The sequence below is a fragment of the Cupressus sempervirens genome, chromosome 7 (genome assembly GCF_028749045.1).
Source record: "Cupressus sempervirens isolate cs-2001-9-10 chromosome 7, ASM2874904v1, whole genome shotgun sequence".
In the NCBI taxonomy this organism is placed as follows: Eukaryota; Viridiplantae; Streptophyta; class Pinopsida; order Cupressales; family Cupressaceae; genus Cupressus; species Cupressus sempervirens.
Window position 1 is genome coordinate 421,386,782 of NC_143124.1, and position 19,667 is coordinate 421,406,448.

Here is a 19,667-nt window from a genome sequence, read left to right on the forward strand (position 1 = left end):
AAGAGGCCCGATTGTTGATAGAAGGCAGATTTAAGGTAAGATTTTCGTTCATCTTTAGAGGTGAAGATTGGTTTTAAAGACGGATTTTAGTATTTGTTCTTGCTTGGTTTGTTTCCCTTATCTTCTTCTTGCACTACTCATCCACCACTTTATCATCTACATTGATAGGCTAAAGTTGGGAGATATGAGTGTAGATTTCATGATAGGACATTTGGAGAGGCTGAAATAAGCTAGACCACCCTAGGATTGAAGTTGGAAGATATAAGTGTAGTCCATCCTAAGGTAACAAAGAGGCAGAAATAAGTGGTAGTCTCGCCCCTAGGCTGGAGAGACGATTATAAGTGTAGAGATAGGATTTGGAGAGATAGAAATAAGCTAGATTCCATTGATAGAAAGAAGTTGGGAGATTTATAAGTACAGTCCATATCATTTAGAATGAAGAGGCAGAAATAAATGTTTAGAATGGTGGATGTTAGTACAAGTAAGAACCCAAAGAGAACGAATACCAAAAAAGACAAGGAATACATGATGCCTAAGACCACCTTCTTCTCGAAAGTGAGGCGAATAAGTGACACCAATATCGGCACGGTGAATATGGTATAGTTAAAGGATAAATTGAAGGAAGGACAATTGCCCATGGCGAAGAAGATCTACAAGAGCGGAATCATACACGCGGCGGCTTTCCCTCCTACCTTGCCTTGTCCAGAATTGGTAATGGAGTGTGCATCTTGGTTTGATATTGTGACCAAGTCCATTGTTTTTGAAGGGAAGAGAGTGTTGGCTAAAATTAGCGGACAAGTGGTTGAAGAAGTATTCAATATTCCCTAGCATAAAGGCATGACAGTAGTAACGATGGATCAAACAACCAAGTTCTTTTAGGATAATCAGGATGCCTACTTCATTCATCTAAAGCAGAATTGGTTACATGAAGGAAAGAAGGGAGTTACCAAGTCGTCAAAGGTCACCAGGTCAGATTTCAAATCAGAGTATGGCAACCTTATTGTGCTTCTCAGCCGAATCATGGGTGTGGCTCACGGTATGCAATTCGAGAACTGGATGTACTATTTTATTGATGAAATTGAAAATGGAAAGAGAAAGTTTGATTGGGCTAGAATTATAAGTGAAAATTTAGAGTTGCAACTAAGGACAATACAAATTCAAGAGAAATTCTACATGGGGTCCTACCTTTTCTATCTAATTGTGAGACTATATGAACATCCTGGACTTAAGGCCTTAGGAGTGATTAGCAATGGGCCGAGGCAATATTTGGTGCATGAGTGTTATCCACAGCTTCATTTGCATAACACCAAAGATTATAAGATGTTTTTATGATGCCTTTGCCATGAAGATGACAAGGATATTACAAGGGACACCTACTAGGAGGCTCTCATCAGAAGCTGAAGTAGAAGTTAAAAAGTATGGGAGTTGGTTCAACCAATTTTCGCAATTCACACATATTAGAGTGGCAGGAAGTATAGTTTGTCCCAAGAGACTTCCAAGGTACCCCACCTGACAAAATAGTTTTGATGGAGTTGGCTAGGCAACTTGAGCATTATGACAAGATGATGAAACTTAAAGGTGAGACAGGGATTACCTTCTCATTTGGAATATTTAATGATACTTGCCCCAATCTTGTCGCCTTTGCAGCTGCGGAGGAGTTAGAACGGTATCATCTAAGATGGTATAGAGCAAGATAGGGATTCAATCCTAATGGTCTTATCATGCCATCTCACGAAAACACATTCAAACATATTTCTATTATAGAAGATTTTTGGGCCAATGCACAGGATGACTTTTATGTGAGGAAGCAAGCTTTCTCAAGATTGTCAATGGGCATGATGTGGGCAATTAGATGGAGAGGCCTTGATATTCCCAATCAGCTGGAAGATGATGAAAATGTGCTGAGGGAAGATTATGATAAAGTGGATGGAACAAAATTGGGCCTAGTGGATTGGGATGATCATCATGATCCTTCCTTAGAGGCAGTTACAAGGATAGTTGATCTACACACTGAGTCATTGTACAATGAGAAGTTAAGGCAATTACAAAGTAGGAAGGTACGCCTTACTTATGAGAAGATGAAACTAGAGAAAGAAGGTCCAATGGAGTCAGTCAGACAGAAAGGTGGGGGCAGTAGCCAACAACAAAGATCAGTTAAGAGCAAGAAAAGAAATTTGGAGGTTAAGAAAAGTAACGAACATTAGGAGCCTCCAATAAAGAGACAGAATGCAACACCGTCAAGGGAGAGCATAAGTGAGGTTAGGAGTCAAGAGGTTAATACAAGTGGACAAAAGGTTGCGGTAGAGGTGAGCTCTGATTCGGAATCAATTGGTTACAGTATTAGTACTGAATACTCTCCTCTCTCGGAGAACCAATGTGGAGATGATATGACAGTCACTAGTGAAGAAGAGGATAGGCCAATTGATATTGAGGAAGTAAGCTAGGCACCTGTGGCTGTTGGTGATTCTTTGCTAGTCAAAACGAATCTAACTTTGGGGAGATGCACTGCACCAGTATGGTTAAGACAAATGCTTATGCCAAGAGGTGAGGTGGTGATTGTCGGAATAGTTGAAGATATTCAAGGGTTAATGGAAAGGGGAGATAGTGAGAAACAAAAACAAATTGCAAAAACGGTGGCAAAGGAAATCAGGAGTGATGATGAGGGTCACTGCAAAGTTTAGATTGCTATACCAAAGGTTAGCAAGGTAGTGGATGAGATTGTAGCCTAGGAGTATGAGATAGTAGAGCATGACTTGGGAAGAATCACGGATGACATGAAGTGTGAGGAGATCCAGGAAGGCATGGTTTCAATTAGAGAAAGGTTGAGGACGGCAAATGAGAGGATTGTAAAGTTAGAGGCCGAAAAAAAGTATTGGAGAGATTGCTAGCCTATCCGACATTTGCATCAAGCAACCCTTCTGCAAGATAGTGGGAGCAACATAGAAGAGATATCAGCTCAGCTGCACGAAATCAAAGATTGGATCAGTGACGTAATTCAAGATGGGCGAAATTTCTTGCCTTCCTTTATCTCAACATTTAGGTCATTGGTGGCTATTCAAGACAAATTCAAAACATTTGAAGGGGAGTGGAAGGATTTCCTTCTAGTCAAGGACTTAGCCATTCCTAGGCTACAGGCAGTTATTGGGCTACTGGACAGATATTTGGAGAGAACCAAGTTGGTGGATGAAGGAGGAAGGATTACAGTGGAGTCTTGGTATGTTGCCTTGACCATTAGATTGAGGATACTTGAAGAGATACAGAATGAGATTGCACAACACAACCTAGGTGTTGACACTTCCATTTCAACCATGGTGGGCGATGTTGTGGTTGCACTTGATTTTGAAGATATTAGAGGAGAATGTCAATGAGACAAAATTTGGATTGAGATTGGATGAGTTGGGGAAGGTTGCTATCAGGAAGAAGCATTTGGGAACCCTTGCCTCCCTCAATGCCTTTATCAGATATGGGAAAGAATATGAGAAGGATCATGAGAAGACGCTGCAAGCAACAAGCAACATGATGAATTCAATTGAGCTCGAGATGAAGCGCACGCCTCGCCCTCCCATGAAGGAAGTCAATGATAGGCTAGCTAAGTTCATTGCCTTGGCTAAGAAGATGAAAGAAAAGGGTAGAATTATATTAGAGGATTATTTGTGTAAGCCCAAGTGGCAAATTCTCCTTTCTTCTTGGGAAGGAATAGTGTCTGATTCTGATTGGCTACCATTTTAGTGCCTTCTCATTGGTTTCCACTTTTCCTTTTTTTCATTAGTCCATTGATGAGGTGGCGTCTTCTCTTGGCCATTGGGGTGGCAACCCTAGTTAGGATTTCTGTGATTTGATCTGGATCTTTGATTTTGCCTCTTAATCTCTACCGTTGGTAGTATTTTTGGCCCCTATATAAGGCCATTTGCCCTCATTTGTAAAGGATTGAAGAAAATTGTTGCTTAGATAATACCAAAATTGCTTCTCTTATCATTCTTGTGTATTGCATGATGATTAAGAACACTTGGTGTTATTGCATGGTTTGTACTTCCAATAGTTAAAGTTAAATTCCATTGAAATTGTTAAAGTAGATTTCATTTCAAGAAAGTTGTTAAGCAAGAGTAAGAATAGATGGATAGTTGCATGGTGATATTAGTGGATGTTTGATAGGGATTCATAAACTAGGCCACTAGCATCCTAGCGGCTTATTAGGAAGCCTTGCGTGGCAATCTAGTCTTTTTCCCTTTGAATCATTGCATCTATGGAGGTAGTGCCGTTGGCAAGCTTTCATTAGATTTTGATCCCCGTCCATCTGCTAATCGTTCCATTAATAGGAGTAGAAGTAAAGCAGCAAGTAGTTTAGGAGTTGGAGTTTTGAAGAGCAAAGTTGGAAGTGAGATAAATTGGAAAAGTAAATTGAGAAAGTCAAGTCAATATACGTTGCAAAGCTAGATTTCATCACCTTCATAGCAAAAGTTTGACATCCCTGAAAGAACGTAAGTTTGCCTACGTGATTAACTAGCAAATCACATTAATATAACTGAGTTAGTATCCACAGGTGTAAGGAACCTTGGAGTTTTTTCATGTTCTTCATGAGTATTTACTTTTCAAGAGAGGGTTGAGTGTTTGGTATTCTATATCAAGTATTCAATTGCTATTTGTTATGTAGTGGTATAAAACTGACATCAACAGATACCTTAGCCTTCAGACATTCATCAAGATGCTTTTGCATTGGGTCAATCTTCAAGGATAAATGTTCTCTTAATAGAGAAAATCTCTGCAATGTCTTATCCTGGCTTGCCTCCAACATTCTGTGCTCATCATGGTTTTTGCTAATTCTTTGCTTCAAGTCAATGACTTGAGCATTTGCACTTCTTAACTCACTAACCATACTTGTCAATTCGTTTTCTTCGTCTCTGATCTGTGAAGTGAAGGTTTGTATGTACTCATGTGACAAACAACATTTCTCATATTTTTCTTTACCTTCATTTCTCATATATTTCTCAATTCTTTGATACATGTATCTAAGTTTGTCAAATCGTCCTTGACATTATTACATACCTTGTTGAAGAGATTTGCATCATGTTCAGCTTCGGCTTTCATACTAGCAACTTCCACTAATGTCTTGAACTGAGTATTAAATTCTTAGAATACCCTGTTTGCCTTTCTCGATCTGTACTGATATCAGACGTTGAATCTTATTTGTCATTTTCTCAAGAGTCTCTTAGGTACTCTTGGTTGCCTTACTCTTCTCAATAATCTTGCTTATTGAATAAGTTGAAATGAATCCCAACTTTTCAATGTCATTCTATTCTGTTCTTGCAGGGCTGCTCATCATGTTTGCCAAGAATGAGTCCAATGGGGACTTAGATGAGCTGGATATTTCTTTACTAGGCTTCTTGGTGGGCGTGACCAGCTGTAGGTTCTGACTGTCATCTTGCGCTTTGGTCTGCCCTCTTAACTCTGTCACAGTCTTCTCTGCCTCTTTCTCTTTTTCTCTGACCTCTTGTAAGGGTTCAACTTGCTGTTCTGCTGCTCCTTCCTTCTCTACCTCTGTGTGCTTAAGCTGTGGTGCAAATGAGGAAGTTTCTTGCACAATTGTCTTCCATTTTCTCTTTAAGTCATCATCTGTGGAGTCTGGAATAGGTGTCAAGGTTGTAGAACTTGGCATTGCGCCAATCTTTTCCTCCTCTTTTTCTGTTCTATCCTCTCCTTCGTTATCCTCTTTGTTCTTTTCCTCTTCTTCCTTCCTTCTTCTTGTTTCTTTTCTTCTTTATCTTTTTTCTCTTCCGCCTTCTCTTCTTTTCTCTTTTCTTCTATTTCAAGTTTGGAACTTGCATAGTTAACAGTCTGTTCACTGCCCAAATTGCCAACTTGACCAAGAGATGTGAAGGGGTCATCACTAAGTTCTATGGTGATTCTAGTTCCTCCAATTACCATAACATCATCTTTAGCCTCTCCTTTTGCTGTCTTGTCATCTGTGGTGTCCATACGAATTGTAGCTGTTTCATTTTTTTTTCTTTATCTTCTGCTTCAAGGATGTCAATGTGGATTTTTGGTAAACTAGTTGCTGCCAAAGTATCCTTAAAGTCTATCATCACCTTTATTACAGCTTCTTCACTCTCTTTATTTACTTGTTCATAGTTTCCTCCCATAATAAGAATTGCTCTCGTGTTATTTCTCAATAAAGGTTCTAAACTCTTCATGATATTTTTAAAATGTTCTTCACTTTCAATATCACAAAGTTTTTTAACAATCCTTTCTCTTATTGCCTTATCTTCTTCTTTGACTCTCTTCTTCCCATTCTTTAACCTCTCATACAGGTCATCTGGTATTTGTCCATGAATGTTGATAAACTTCTGATTAAACAATATCATGTACCTGATTACTGCATTCTCTATCTGCAACTTTTGTGAACTGTCATATAAATAATAGAATTTGTTTAACTTGGTGAGATTGCCATCATTTACAATCATGTTGTTCATGTTCTCAATCTTAGGCTTCCACTTCTTCTTCACTTCACTTGTATCCTGTGCTATATCCTTCTTTTTAAAAATTCTTGTGGAGATGTATTCTGTCCTCTCATTTTCTTCACTGTTTCCACTTCTTGCTCTTGTTACCTCTTTTGTTTGCCAATGTATGTTGCAATTGTTTTTTGCCTTTTGCTAGGTCGAGTGGCTAACTCTTTTACTCTCTTTGGTTTCGGTGAGTCCTTTTCTTGTTTTACCTCAATAGGTGTTGCTGCAGAGGTACTCCTTGTAGATCTTCCCTGTGTTACTGCTGCAACAGGTGGTACTCTAGCTATGCTGACTTATACCGATATAGCAGGTGCTAGTACTGCATAAGGTGCAATAGGTGTTTGAGCTGATGGTACCGCTACTGTCACCGCCATTTAAGGTCAAGTTTCAATTGCAAGTGGTTTAGCCATTAGCTTTGACTGTCCACTAGCTTTCATTTCCAGAGCTGTGCCTACAGCCTCTTTCATTCCCAGAACTGTGCCTACTGCCTCTTTGAACTCCTCCCTGCTCATATCTGATTCCTTGAGCAATTCATCCATTTTCTTGTCCACTTTCTTCTTGATTTCCTTACTGTACAATTGTCCTTGTACTTAATTTCTCTTCATGAGTGCCCCATCTAGGACACTCCTCATCTCTCTCTGATTCTAAAATCAGTTTGGCATACCCTTCTATCATCTTTTCACCCACTTCAGAGCCCATAGGGTCAATGGTCTTCACACTAGGCTCTACTGCCTCCATGCAAGTTAACTCTGTTTCAACCATAAAGCACAATTCATCTTTGTACTTTTCTACAATGGTAGGGGGTATTCTAAACTTTTGTTTCATTTCTGTCTGAAAATCTTTCATCATTCTTGTTATATCATCTGTTATCTTGTCAGCAGGTTGTTTCCTAAAGTAGTAGGTAATCATTTCCATTGTACACTTGTTAGAATCCCATTCATAATTAGGCATTCTTGGGAATCTCCTTATCACTTGAAAGATTAGATGTATCAAAAGTGATTCCAATCTGAATGTGGCTGTCTTACTTTTCTTGATTCTGTCCAAATTATTAATCAATTGCTGCTTAAGAATCTCACACATGTTGATTTTCTCTTTTCCTACTATCATCATGTAAGCTGCATGTATAAATCCAGCAGGTACTGAATTTACTCTTGAGCTTTAGTTCATCTTATACCCTATGATCTTGCTGATCAGCCTAACATCAGTTTGCTTTATCTTATCCAATCTCAGGTTTCTTCCATTTGATGTATATTCTATGTTAGTCTCAACTATCTTCTTGACATTCTTCTCATTAACAGGGTTACTACCTTCATTACTTGGTTCATTAAGTTTATTTATCAAGTCATTGGTAATCATAACATGGATTTGTCCTACCCAAAACATACCCTCATGAATTCTGCTCAGTATAATTCTCGTCCATTCATGTTGGGCAAATTATTCAAAGAACATGTGCTTAGTGATATTTAGGTTTTTCAAGTGCTCAAACCCTTGTTTGAAGGTCAAATCATTGTTATATACTAGACTCATGTCCTTATGTATGCCATTGTCTACAATCGACTCAAATTTGCAGTGAATATATGCACAAATGTCTTCAATGTGTAAAACCTTACTGGGAACTTGTGAAAAAGCTCTAGATATATCATCTCCAAGTGAAATATAATGGTGCTTCTTGAATTTATATCTAGGTTTCTCATTAACTTTACAGACTACTGGAATTGCTATTCTTTCAAACTTAAAACCTTAAATTCTTTTTAAAATACAACTGTGCAAGCGATAAGTACCTTTTAAGATTGTAAATTTAGGACTTCTGTGAATTCGCTTACAATTTGCTTCAAACACTTCAAATTTGCTCTCAAATTCACATCTTAGGGCTCTCCAACTCTTTGCACAATCAAATGGTGTCTATTTAATTGATTTCAACCATTAAATCCGATTCTGCATTAATTGCACAAGTACACAAGTCTTTAAAAGCTGTTTTCTTTTACCATAGATCTGTTTTCCTTTTGCGCACTCATATATGAGCTCCAAATGACATGCACTCTTAACTGTAGCTTTTGTTTAGCATGTTCTGCTGTTCCCATAGACTGGTGTGGTCTCATGGACGTCATTAAAATCACATTTATTTCATCCATATCATACTACCATGAACTCCACAAGTCTTAATTCGACCTATGAGGGATTAAATAATTTTCTTATGTCATTTCCCCTTTAGAAAATAAAGGGTTTGTAAGCTACAACAACTGACTTCAACTTCTTCTCAGATGTGTTATTTTTCTTCTTTTCTACCCATATTTGTGTGCTTGCAGGTTTCTTAGCTTTAACAAATGTTCCATTGAAGTTCTTTACTTGCTCTTTCACATTTTCTTTTTGTCTTTCGCTGCTGTTTTCATATCTTCTCATATTGTTGTTTGCATTTCTTCTATAGTTCATATTTTGTGATTTCATATTTTGGTGTTCTGATATTGTTAATCCTATGAAATCTCGCTATATATCCCAAATTGTTGCAAATCTGACATGCTATAACATTGTTTCCATATCTAGGTCCTAATTGACTAGTCTGTAATCTGCAATCCCTAGCAATATGTCCAAAAATTTTGCACTTGTAACAGAACTTCATCTCTGATGATATTATTTGCTCCAATAGGTCTACTAGCTGTAGGGTTAGTCCTTTCATGCATTTTATTATCAAATCTATTAACAAATGTAGGTTTCCTACGATCATTAGCTCTATGTCCATAAACAAAACAATTATAACAATAACTAGAAAAAGGTTTAGAATACTTACCTGTACAATTCTTCTTCCTATCTTATCATAAGCAGGTTTTTGTGCCAGGAACCGCTCATCAAGCTTTTTAGGGTTGGTATATAACTTCTCAAGATGTTGCTTTGTTTGTGTAAACTCTTCTTTGACAATAGTGTTATACTTCTCAAGTTTTGTATATTGTAGCTTTGTGGTCTCAAGTTTAGATGTTACCTTGGTAAGTTTTGATTTCAGATCTGCATTCTCAGATCCTAAATCTGATTGACTTCTCTTCTCAACTTGTATCAAGCTCATGTTAAGATTTGTGATCTCAAGTTCACACTTTAGATTCTCATTCCCCTTCAATTTAGAAACTGCATCACTATCCTTGATATGATCATTTGACTCCTTGGATTTAGTGGATTCAATCTACTATTTTAACTTCTGAATGAAATCTTATGCTTCTCTAAGTTTGATCTTCATGTTGTCTCCTTTTGTGATTACATCAAGTTCCTCAAGAGCTTCCTCCAGGTTCTTTTGTAAGTGATCTATATCCATAAAGATCTTACTTAAGTTGTTAGGCCTCGTCTGAGTAACTGAGCTCTGATACCAATTGTTAGAAATATGAAATACTAAGAGGGTGGGGAATGTTGGTTCCCAAAACTGCAGATTGGAATCCTACAAGTCTTGCCAACTTGATGTTGGGATATCCAACTAGTTATGGCCAACTTGATGGAACTTAACGATGTAATCCAAGTGTGATGTCCCCTTCTAGCTAGAGACATCACTTTAGCTGGTGATTAGCCTATCAGAGACCCCTGTAGGCTAATAAGATTGGATAGAGGGTCACCTTGGTGTGGAAATCCTCCAAGGACCAGAGCAGAGTACTCTTCTAGGTTGCCAGAGTTTGTTTATGATGAGTTTTGCTTTGAGTTTGGCTTGGTCAGGCTATTTTTAGCAGTTTTGGAGTTATAAAGATAGATCCCTGCTATTTTTAGAAAAGGGGTATGGTCATATGCAGTTCTATCATGTTAGCTCCCAGTCCAAATGACATTCAAAAATGTTGAGTAATAATGGAGATATTAATGTTTATTTAGTTAAAAAAAACATTATTGGTTTTGAGCCTATATTGTTAAGTTATAATATATAACTTAAGTGAGGGTCATGATATCATAAAAGGGGCCATTGTTTCAATTAATTGTGGGTCCAAGCTTATGGAAAAATTAAAAGGGATTTTCTAAGTTTTAATGTAATAACATTTTTTTTATGTTATTATTATATCTTTTATCCCACATTGAGCATGGAGACTCATTCTGGAGTTGAGGAGTCCTTATAAACAAACCTTGTCTTCCTTCAAGAGGAGGTTATGAGAATTGCTTAAAAACTTTGCCTTGTGAAATTTCTTGAAGTTGTGGCAACAAGGGTTTCTACAAGTTTGAGAAGAATTTAGACTGTGGAGAACCTAGTATCTTCAGAGTTGATGCAATTTGAGGGTGTGAAATATCACTTGAATTTTGCCTGTGAGTTGACTTCATTCTGGAGTCAATATTGTGTTTTAGTAGGAAAGAATTGGATGAATCTGTTTACAGGTTGGAAGGGGTTATAACAGCAGCTACAGTGCCGTGAACAGTGCGCTACAGTGCCGTGAACAGTGCGTTACAGTACCGCAAACAGTAACATGCTACAGTGCCGCCGTGAATAGTGCGCTACAGTGCTGTGAACAGTACAACGCTACAGTGAATTAAAAATCAGAGATTTAATATTGCGGTTTTTGATAGGCGCTGCCTAAGGAGGAAGCAACCAGCAGTGTGGTTGCGTATTGGAGACAAAAATCAGGTTTTTTCAACTATTAATGATGATGTTTTTAATGTATTCTTCCAGCAATAAGTATTGTACATACATTAGGAGCCATCTGAATAAATGAATTTGATTAGCATTATAATCAGATTTGAGTTATAATTTTAGGTAAGATTAGTTTTCAATATTTGTATTTTCTTTTCATCAACTCGAAAACCCAAAAACAGCTTAAAACATTCAAAAACAAACCAAAAACAATCATGACACCCAGGAAAACAAACAGTGATCAGCGTAGAGCCTATTTGGGGTTCTTACACCGAGTTCCCTATGCTTTTGGCTCTGCAAGGCCAAGGTGGGTGCACCTGATCCCAAACTAATCACTTGAATTCAAGATTACGTAAAGTAGATAGGTCTAAAATCAACGAGAGTCTCTAGAAATTGCAAAAGATTATAGGAAACTTCTAACTTAAATAAGTATAGTTTGAAAGATGACTTCAAAATATGATTACTTCAAACTTGTAAATGTTGAAATAAGAACAAAGTTAATGGTTGAATAAATTTTAGAATGTTTCAAATAAAAAGATACAATGGATTTCAAATCTAGTGAATATATTAACTTTCAACGAAAAAATATGAAATGGTTGCCAGCATATGGATTAGGAGTTATAACAAATTAATGACCAGTGCTAGAATTCAAAGGAGGCGATAGAGTCAATATTACAAGTTTTAATGTACAACTTTTTGAAATCTTATATATTGAATCTATAAACAATTAAATTACCAAGATGCGACGAATCAGTTGTGCTTATGCATATTCAAACTAGTCTATAATGTTTTTTAAGTTTTTAACTCTTATGGAGACAGAATAGACACAAATATGGAAACAAATTTGGTATTTCACGATATCTGTGATTATCGGGTTTGAATAGTTGTAATTGATTTGATCCACTTATCCTGCTAATAAATTATTTATTGAAAAAAAATGATCACAAAGGACGAACTGTATAATATTATGATTCTAAAGCTTTCAATGAAATAAACTCTTACTGATTTTGCCAGAGATAAAATTGCATTGAAGACACTCACTGATGATGCTCTATTCATTGCAGTTCAATCCCAAACAACACATAAAGATATTTGTCAATGCTCCAACAATCCACCAGCTATAGAAGAACATAATATATCAAATGTGCAATAATAGCTTGAGAATTTAATTTATTTTTAGGAAATTGTATCTGAATTGTCCCCTTTGTTTGCTATGCATATGATATTTATAGACGATGAAGAGGTACAAAGCTACTTATGAGCCACTCAATATACATTTGGTTTATTAACCAATTAATTCAGGAACTTTGCCTCTATATCCAATCCATATCTGTGTCTGAACAAGCATTCCTCCTTCCTGCAGCACAGGATTATGTATGTCTCCCAATTCCCCAAATCTGGAAAAGAAAAGCAAAATGTCATTAGATATTTGCCTCGAATAAGCTTAATCATTGTGTGGTTATGTTTTTGATCTCTGCCACTTCTAACAAATAAGGAAATGATTTTGAATTTATTGAATGCAGGGGGTTAGTGCTGAATCTGTCTCTCAAAACCATAGCTACAGCCTACTTTCCCTCTCAAATATGTCCTTAGGCTCGATAGTTTGAATCCTTCATCATTAGGTGCAAGTCACGGTTGAACATAAAAGCAAGCTCTGAGAACAAGAATGAAAGGAAAAGCACCATTCTCCAAAACATCAGGCATATTTATATCTCTGTCAAAATCTGGAAACCATGTTTTAGCGATGCAAGTTAATTTGGAGAAGAAACTCCTTTAATCGATACCACTGTCACGATAATCTTTGCAGCACGAGAGACAGTTTTGGTGACAAGGCACTCTCCATGCCGTTCTGATACCTGTATGATTCCAATTCCTCTCCATTGTATATTTCTTTAGACAATGTATTATCTCGCGTGAAGGATAATTTCCAGGAAAGTGTGGCTTTGGAGACTATTAATGAGGCTCTCACAAATGTTCAGTGTCCAATTTAAAAACATCTGTATTCCCCCTTATCACCAAGGTGCTTGCAAGTATGCCATTTTCGCAGTTTCAACATGATTATCAGTGCTAGAAATGACAGTTTCCCTGAAGGTATTATCTCCACCATTGGGCACAACAGATTTGTTCTATACGTGCAGGCCATCATGTGAAAAAATCCACCGTTCTGGATACAAAGATGACTCTTAAACATTCAGATATACTATAGCATTGCCGTTTGTGCATATCATATGTAATTTAGCAACCAGAAGATCAATCCTGCAAATATATTCTACAGCCTGGGTGGATTCATATAATTGATGCAGTCTTATTACTTTTTCCCTTATAATTCTCGAGTGGATGCTACAGGTATTTCCAGAATTCCATGGACTTCCAAATTTTGAATATTCAATATCCTTTGTCTATGTTGATCTTCCAAAGAATAAGTGTCTTCAAGAGAAGTCACAGTGATTTCCACAAGTTGAAAAATTTGGAAACACTCGTGAACAACAGGCTGCATACATTTGATCGTGTTGCCTTCAATTTCCAGGCTTTCCTAGTATCCACTGGACCTTAAAAATTATTACACAAATAAGATAAAATAGAGCAAGCTGAACCACTGAAAAGCTATAACAGTGACATATCAAAATCATCTTATGTTAATAATGATTCACTATGAATATTAGGATTGATTCTACTGTAAGACTCAGACATACAGGAGAATAGTTATCTAGATTGGTTACTGGTAAAAGGAATTAAGTTCATGTCATAATGTAAATATATAAGACAAAAAGTATAAGATAATCATATAATGGAGTATTAGATAGGATGCTTGAATGGAGGCCAAATTTCGCAAACATTTGAGGCTCCACCAAGGAGGGGGACCGGTGAATCGGTATTCAACAAACTTTTGCCCAACCATGGATATCTTTAACAATCTTTAAACATGCACATATGATCAAAACTGAAAAGTAAACATAATAGTAACACAATGTAACTCATAACACCATTATTTGTCAACCAGGGAAACCCTGGCCAAACGGAAACCCCGGTGGGGATGGTACCCACAAAATGATCCACTAATCAAAAGTATCATTTGAAAGATATTGACCTTGTTAGGAGTCTTTTACATCCATATTGTGTATTTGTCCTTGTTGGAAGCCTCAACCTTGTTAGGAGTTGGTATTACAATTACAAATGTAGCAAGCTGAGCCCACTGCTCAAACATGCATATACAATGATATATTTTGTAACAAAAAAGTATAGATATAAAAACCTTTTTGACAGTGCTGATATCTTCAATATATGATTTGTCTTATGTAGCTCTCTTCACAAAACTTTGTGTGAACTGCATTGGCTGTGCTCTAAGATACAATTCGCATTGTGTAACAATCATAATACAATGACATAGTCATCACACAACTTCACATACAAAACACTTTCCTTTATATCCAATTGTACTGTCCAGTCAGCCTTCAACCTTCTTGTACGCTTCCCAACATAAAATCACTTCACACTAAGTTAGGGTTAACATTTAGGATGTCGTCCCATAATAGTTAAGTAATTATTTTGGTCAACCAAAATAATTCTTTAACACAATTAATCATTCTCTCTGTAAAATCTAGAGCCCAAAAATCAACGGTGATAAGCAATAGTAAAATGGAGCCAAAACCGAACCAATAAACACCAGAATTATCCTGGGAAAACCCTTTGAGAATGCAGAGAAAAATCCAGCCACACAACACAAATATATCTTTATTGATAATGAAATGTTCAAGTGTGTTACATCCCAAAATTTTTGACCTAATTTTAAACTTGCTCATAACTGTTGGATTTAACGGATTATTCTTTCATGATCATGTGAAATAGGTAGTTATTTATATACATTGTATTAACTATTAATGAAGATGGTCGTTAACGATCAACTGTTATTTGATGTTAGCAGTTGCTTAATTTTGAAATTATGATTAATGATTTAAAGTCTTTTAAAATGTTTATATAAAATTATTATAGAAGTGTTATTATGGCGGAAGTGTTTTCATGGGTGACTGGAGGAGAAGATGAAGAGGGGGGAAGCATTGCTAAACGGGATCATCGGAATGAGATGCTCACTTAGTTTAGTCATCAAGATTGGCAGGTATGACTTTAAACTTCTTTTGCAAGGACAAGGACCCAATGACTTGAACACATGATACATTTGAGGGACCCACATGAGCTATTAAGAAAATACTGTAAGAAAACATAAAATAATCTAATTAAAATATAAAACGTACCTCAAGGGATTTTAATTGATCTTTCATCATAATATTATAATATATATGTATATACGTACATATAAATATAAAAATGAAATGACACCATTATATTATAATAACTTAATAAAATGACGTCACCCCATTGATATATTTACATGAACATATGTAAATATATATTATAAAAATAAACCAAATTATAATTTTTCCAACTCTTTCTTCCATCCCTTTTATTTTTTTTTTCCTTTCTTTCCAATCGATTTAACACTTGGCAAATTTGAATTGACAAATAATCTTTTATGTTACAGAAGCCAAGAAGGCACGACTCTTTCCTTTAAGCTAAAGCCGTGTATAGAAGGCGGACATCCTTTAAAATTCCACCCGACTGCCTTGTTGTGATACGATACATTCAATAATTACATTCCGCCTTTCCACTTGACTGCCATACTCAAATTGACTCCATCTTTAAAGCTGACTCCTCCCTCATTCTGTCACATAATTTCCATGCTCTTAGTTCTGGTTTCATAACCTTCGAACCTCTGTCAACTCGGAATTTTCTGCAGATATAAGTGCTGCCGTCTTTGTACATGCTGCCGTACATGTTTGTTCCTTCTAAAGTTGAAGCCGCCTTTATACACTGAGAGATCAATTGAAGAAGGGCATATATCTAGTGTCTAGCAAAGCTCAGGCAAATATACCAGGTCATGTAAATGATCAGTCTTCCCATGTTGCTATATTCCTTTCATAACTAGTAAAGCTTTCCAATTCTATAACAATAGATTGCAAGTTATATTCATTTCTTGAATAATCATAGGAAAATGTTATTATGATTTATAGTAAAGTACCAAGTCATGGAATCCTAAATTATTAGCCAATGGAAGTTAAATAGAAAGAGTTTATTTTTGTGAGTCTTTAATCACAGAATGTGAAATGCTGGAAGCAATCATTTGCCATAAATTAACAGAGCCGATTGCTCTAAGAATCCGAAACACTTAGGACTCACCGACTGTTTACCATGGAAAAGGTGAAGAGGTGAGATGAAATCCTGCAAGGATAAAGAGAATAAAAATCAGACTTGATACTTTAAAATAAAATAAATAAATCTTAATAGCTCACACTCATCCCTGTAATGAAACCTGATGTCAAGTCGAGTGGTGGTGATTGGGTCGTTGAGCCCATTGGAAATTCTTGGCCAAGGTAGTTTATAGGCATGTTTGCCACCTAATGATCACTTGATGTCAGTGGCGCCAGTTATGCAAGCATGTCCATTTCATAACAGTGCGAACATTCCAAACACTAGGATGCTGAGGTGGCTGGACTAAGAACATCCGAAGCCCGATCCTGAGGTAGGGAGGGCCTTTCTAATTTAATAGATTGTGTGGGGATAACTATGGTCCGAGGTTGGGAGGTTAAGCCTATGTCAATGCTTCTCCTCTCACCAAACCGAGGCTTGCACAACCAGCTAAAGATCCTCCAGATGATACTTGTATGTTTTATTTTTTATTTTTTTGATAAGCATTTACTTTACTTGTATGTAAAAAGGATAGTTCAGTTATTTTCAGATGATCGTTAATCTAGTTACTTTTAGTTGATCATAAATACATCTTCAGTTAATTGTTAAACTAGTTATTTCCAGATGAACATTGATATGGTTATGGTTATTTCAGTTAATTGTTAAAACAGTTAATGTCATATGAAAAGGATTTTAGTTGTCTATCTTTGAATGTTGGAAAATCTTTATTTAACTGTCTTTGTTTTCAATATGAAAATCCGTTTGTTACAAAGTGTACAATATCCTTTGCTTGATGCAAAAATATAACAATAGGAGAGACTCTTCACATTATAACCGATGGTCTCTTGAGATTCCCATAACTCCTATAATTAATTATAATTCTTCGGATATTCATGCCTCAATGCATGTGAATGCCACATGTCATGTACATGTAATGTTACAAATTAAAGTTAAGTGACCTTTTCAGCTGAAGATAACAATCACAGTAATAATGTCTAGTTTTCAGGAGATAAAGATCTCTATCACAGCAACAAACTTTAACACTCCCTCTTAGCAAGAGAGAGAGATCTTTAGCTGAATAGTCACACAAAACTACAACCAAAAAATGTCAATGATAAATTCTGATCATACGAATTCAAAACATAATTCATGGAGTTACTCAACATGAAAACCTGTAACAATGAGTCATATTCATGGAATCACTCAACATGAAAACTTATAACAATGAGTCATATTCATGGAATCAGTCAACATGAAAACCTGTAACAATGAGTCATATTCATGAAATCACTCAACATGAAAACTTGTAACAATTACTCATTTTCATGGAATCACTCAACATGAAAAGATTTGTAAGACTCATAGCGAAGCCTTTAATCATAGACTCTCTCAATGTGAATTGTCATGGAATCTCCCAACATGACATTAACTTCCATCACAAAATCTCTCAACGTGATGACATCATGGACTCTCTCAACATGATGTTCACTATTTCATAGTGAAAAAGTTATCATAGCTGATCTTACAATCTCATTTATTCACACAAGAATAGAAATAACCATAATAAAAACAAGACTCAGTTCCATTTAAGTCTCAAGTATTACAAATACCACAAGCATTATGGGAAAGACGGGGATTCCATAAGCACTCCCTCTTAATTATGAAAAGAAGATAGTTGATGAAGCCTCCCTTAAGCTAAAACATCTCCTTCTAAAGCTCAACATCTCCCTCTTAATTAAAGCAACCTATTGCCTTTCTTGTTGCATCTGAATGAGGCTAAACATCTCCCTCTTAACATGTAACATCAAAGCAAATATCTTTATCTCGTTGCTTCCTGCAACAAAGAGAGGTTATTAAAAATTCATACATATACCAAAAGAAAATACATGATTCTTCTTTATCATGCATACAAATTTAACAATTTATCATCCAATAATTTCATTCACAACATCAAATGTCTTCAATACCAATATGAGGAATCATCAAAGCATAAAACTAGAAAATAAATGAAAACTTATCTCTTGATTTTCTTTCAGATTTGATCTCGATGATCATGCAACCAATACACTTGATTTGCACCTCCCTCTTATGCAGATTACACAGCCTTTTGCTTTTGCACCATTCTATGTTGCAATGACACAACAGATGAAACTCTGCCTCTATGCTTTTCTTCTGACAAACAGTTCTCAAAACAACAAGCTGACACCATCAAGGATCACATGCTGTTATCAAATTAAATAGAGCCAAAATGAGAATGGTAGCTGGAAGGCGAGGAGGCATCTAGACATAGACGGCTTAACATAAGGCTAAATGCACGAATTAAGCCCAAAATGAGTGATATATTGAAATCTCCTTTTCAGACTCTGGCATTTGAACAAATGTTGCAATTTTTTTCTAAATCACCCCAAAATTATAATAACTTGGCATTCTGCATAAGAATTGATGACCAAAGCCTACAAAAATCAGTTGAGCCCAAATTTGCTAAGATTTACTGGAGTGGGGATAAAACCACCTTGTGGCAATAAATTAGCGGAGAAGACAAGATCAAATAGCAAATTCAAAATCCTACGATATACCTGACTCATCTTCGATGCTTCTTCCTTCTGCCTCTATTGATATTGAGACACCATATGACATCAATATAAAACCTTAGAATATAGTGAATGTTTATTAAATGAAGGTTTGCCTCCCATATCAAACATACTTAGAGAGCATTATACTTAGAAAATGCTATGGTGACATCACATCTTAGAAACTCCCAACGCTTTAACTAACCAAGACTTCATAGTTAATAGAAATAATTTGCATGTTAAAAGTAACTATCAAGGAATTCTTGGAGGGTAAAGAAAACGTATTTGAACCATAGCAATCACATTATGAACGCTATTATGATCAACTAATCCTCATTAATCGTTATTTGAAAAGACGACTTGCCTTGCAGTCTTCGCAGAAAAATTCATGACTGATACACCTCTCATGTGATGACCATGCTATTGACCAGGCACGAATCCGGATCGGACTTGAACCTGAATCCGGCCTCCCAGGCACGAATCCGATAACTAGGCTTTTCTCAGATTTTGATTTCTCATGACAGATACTAATTGCCAGATGTATGAATTGTGCTAGCTGCTTGTGACGTTCAAAATTTTATGACGATTTGGTATAGTATGTAAATTTGTGGATGTGTGGTTATAAGTTTTTTGTTTTAGTGTTTTGGTCACACCTTTCGATGAACACTTCCATGCATTTTGCCCTGTTCCGAAAACTTCAATTTTTGAGTTTTGAACATAGTGCGCGAGATTTAGGTTTCTTAAATAGACATGTTTGGAGGTCCAAGTTGATTA

At 36.2% G+C, this 19,667-nt stretch overlaps 1 protein-coding gene across 3 annotated transcripts in view; it reads left to right on the forward strand.

Moving 5' to 3' along the window:
* The window catches only part of LOC149547333 (hexosyltransferase GAUT11-like), a 115,948-nt gene that overhangs the window by 24,014 nt on the left and 72,267 nt on the right, over window positions 1–19,667 (forward strand). Inside the window, exon 1 of one of the 3 annotated variants that reach the window (XM_089791607.1) lies at window positions 12,618–13,428. The exons of the other annotated variants lie outside the window; for them this stretch is intronic. Within the exon in view, the coding sequence (XP_089647733.1) occupies window positions 13,420–13,428 (9 nt within the window). The 5' untranslated portion in view covers window positions 12,618–13,419. Of the gene's footprint in view, window positions 1–12,617; window positions 13,429–19,667 lie in introns of those variants that run through there. 3 annotated transcript variants of the gene reach the window in all.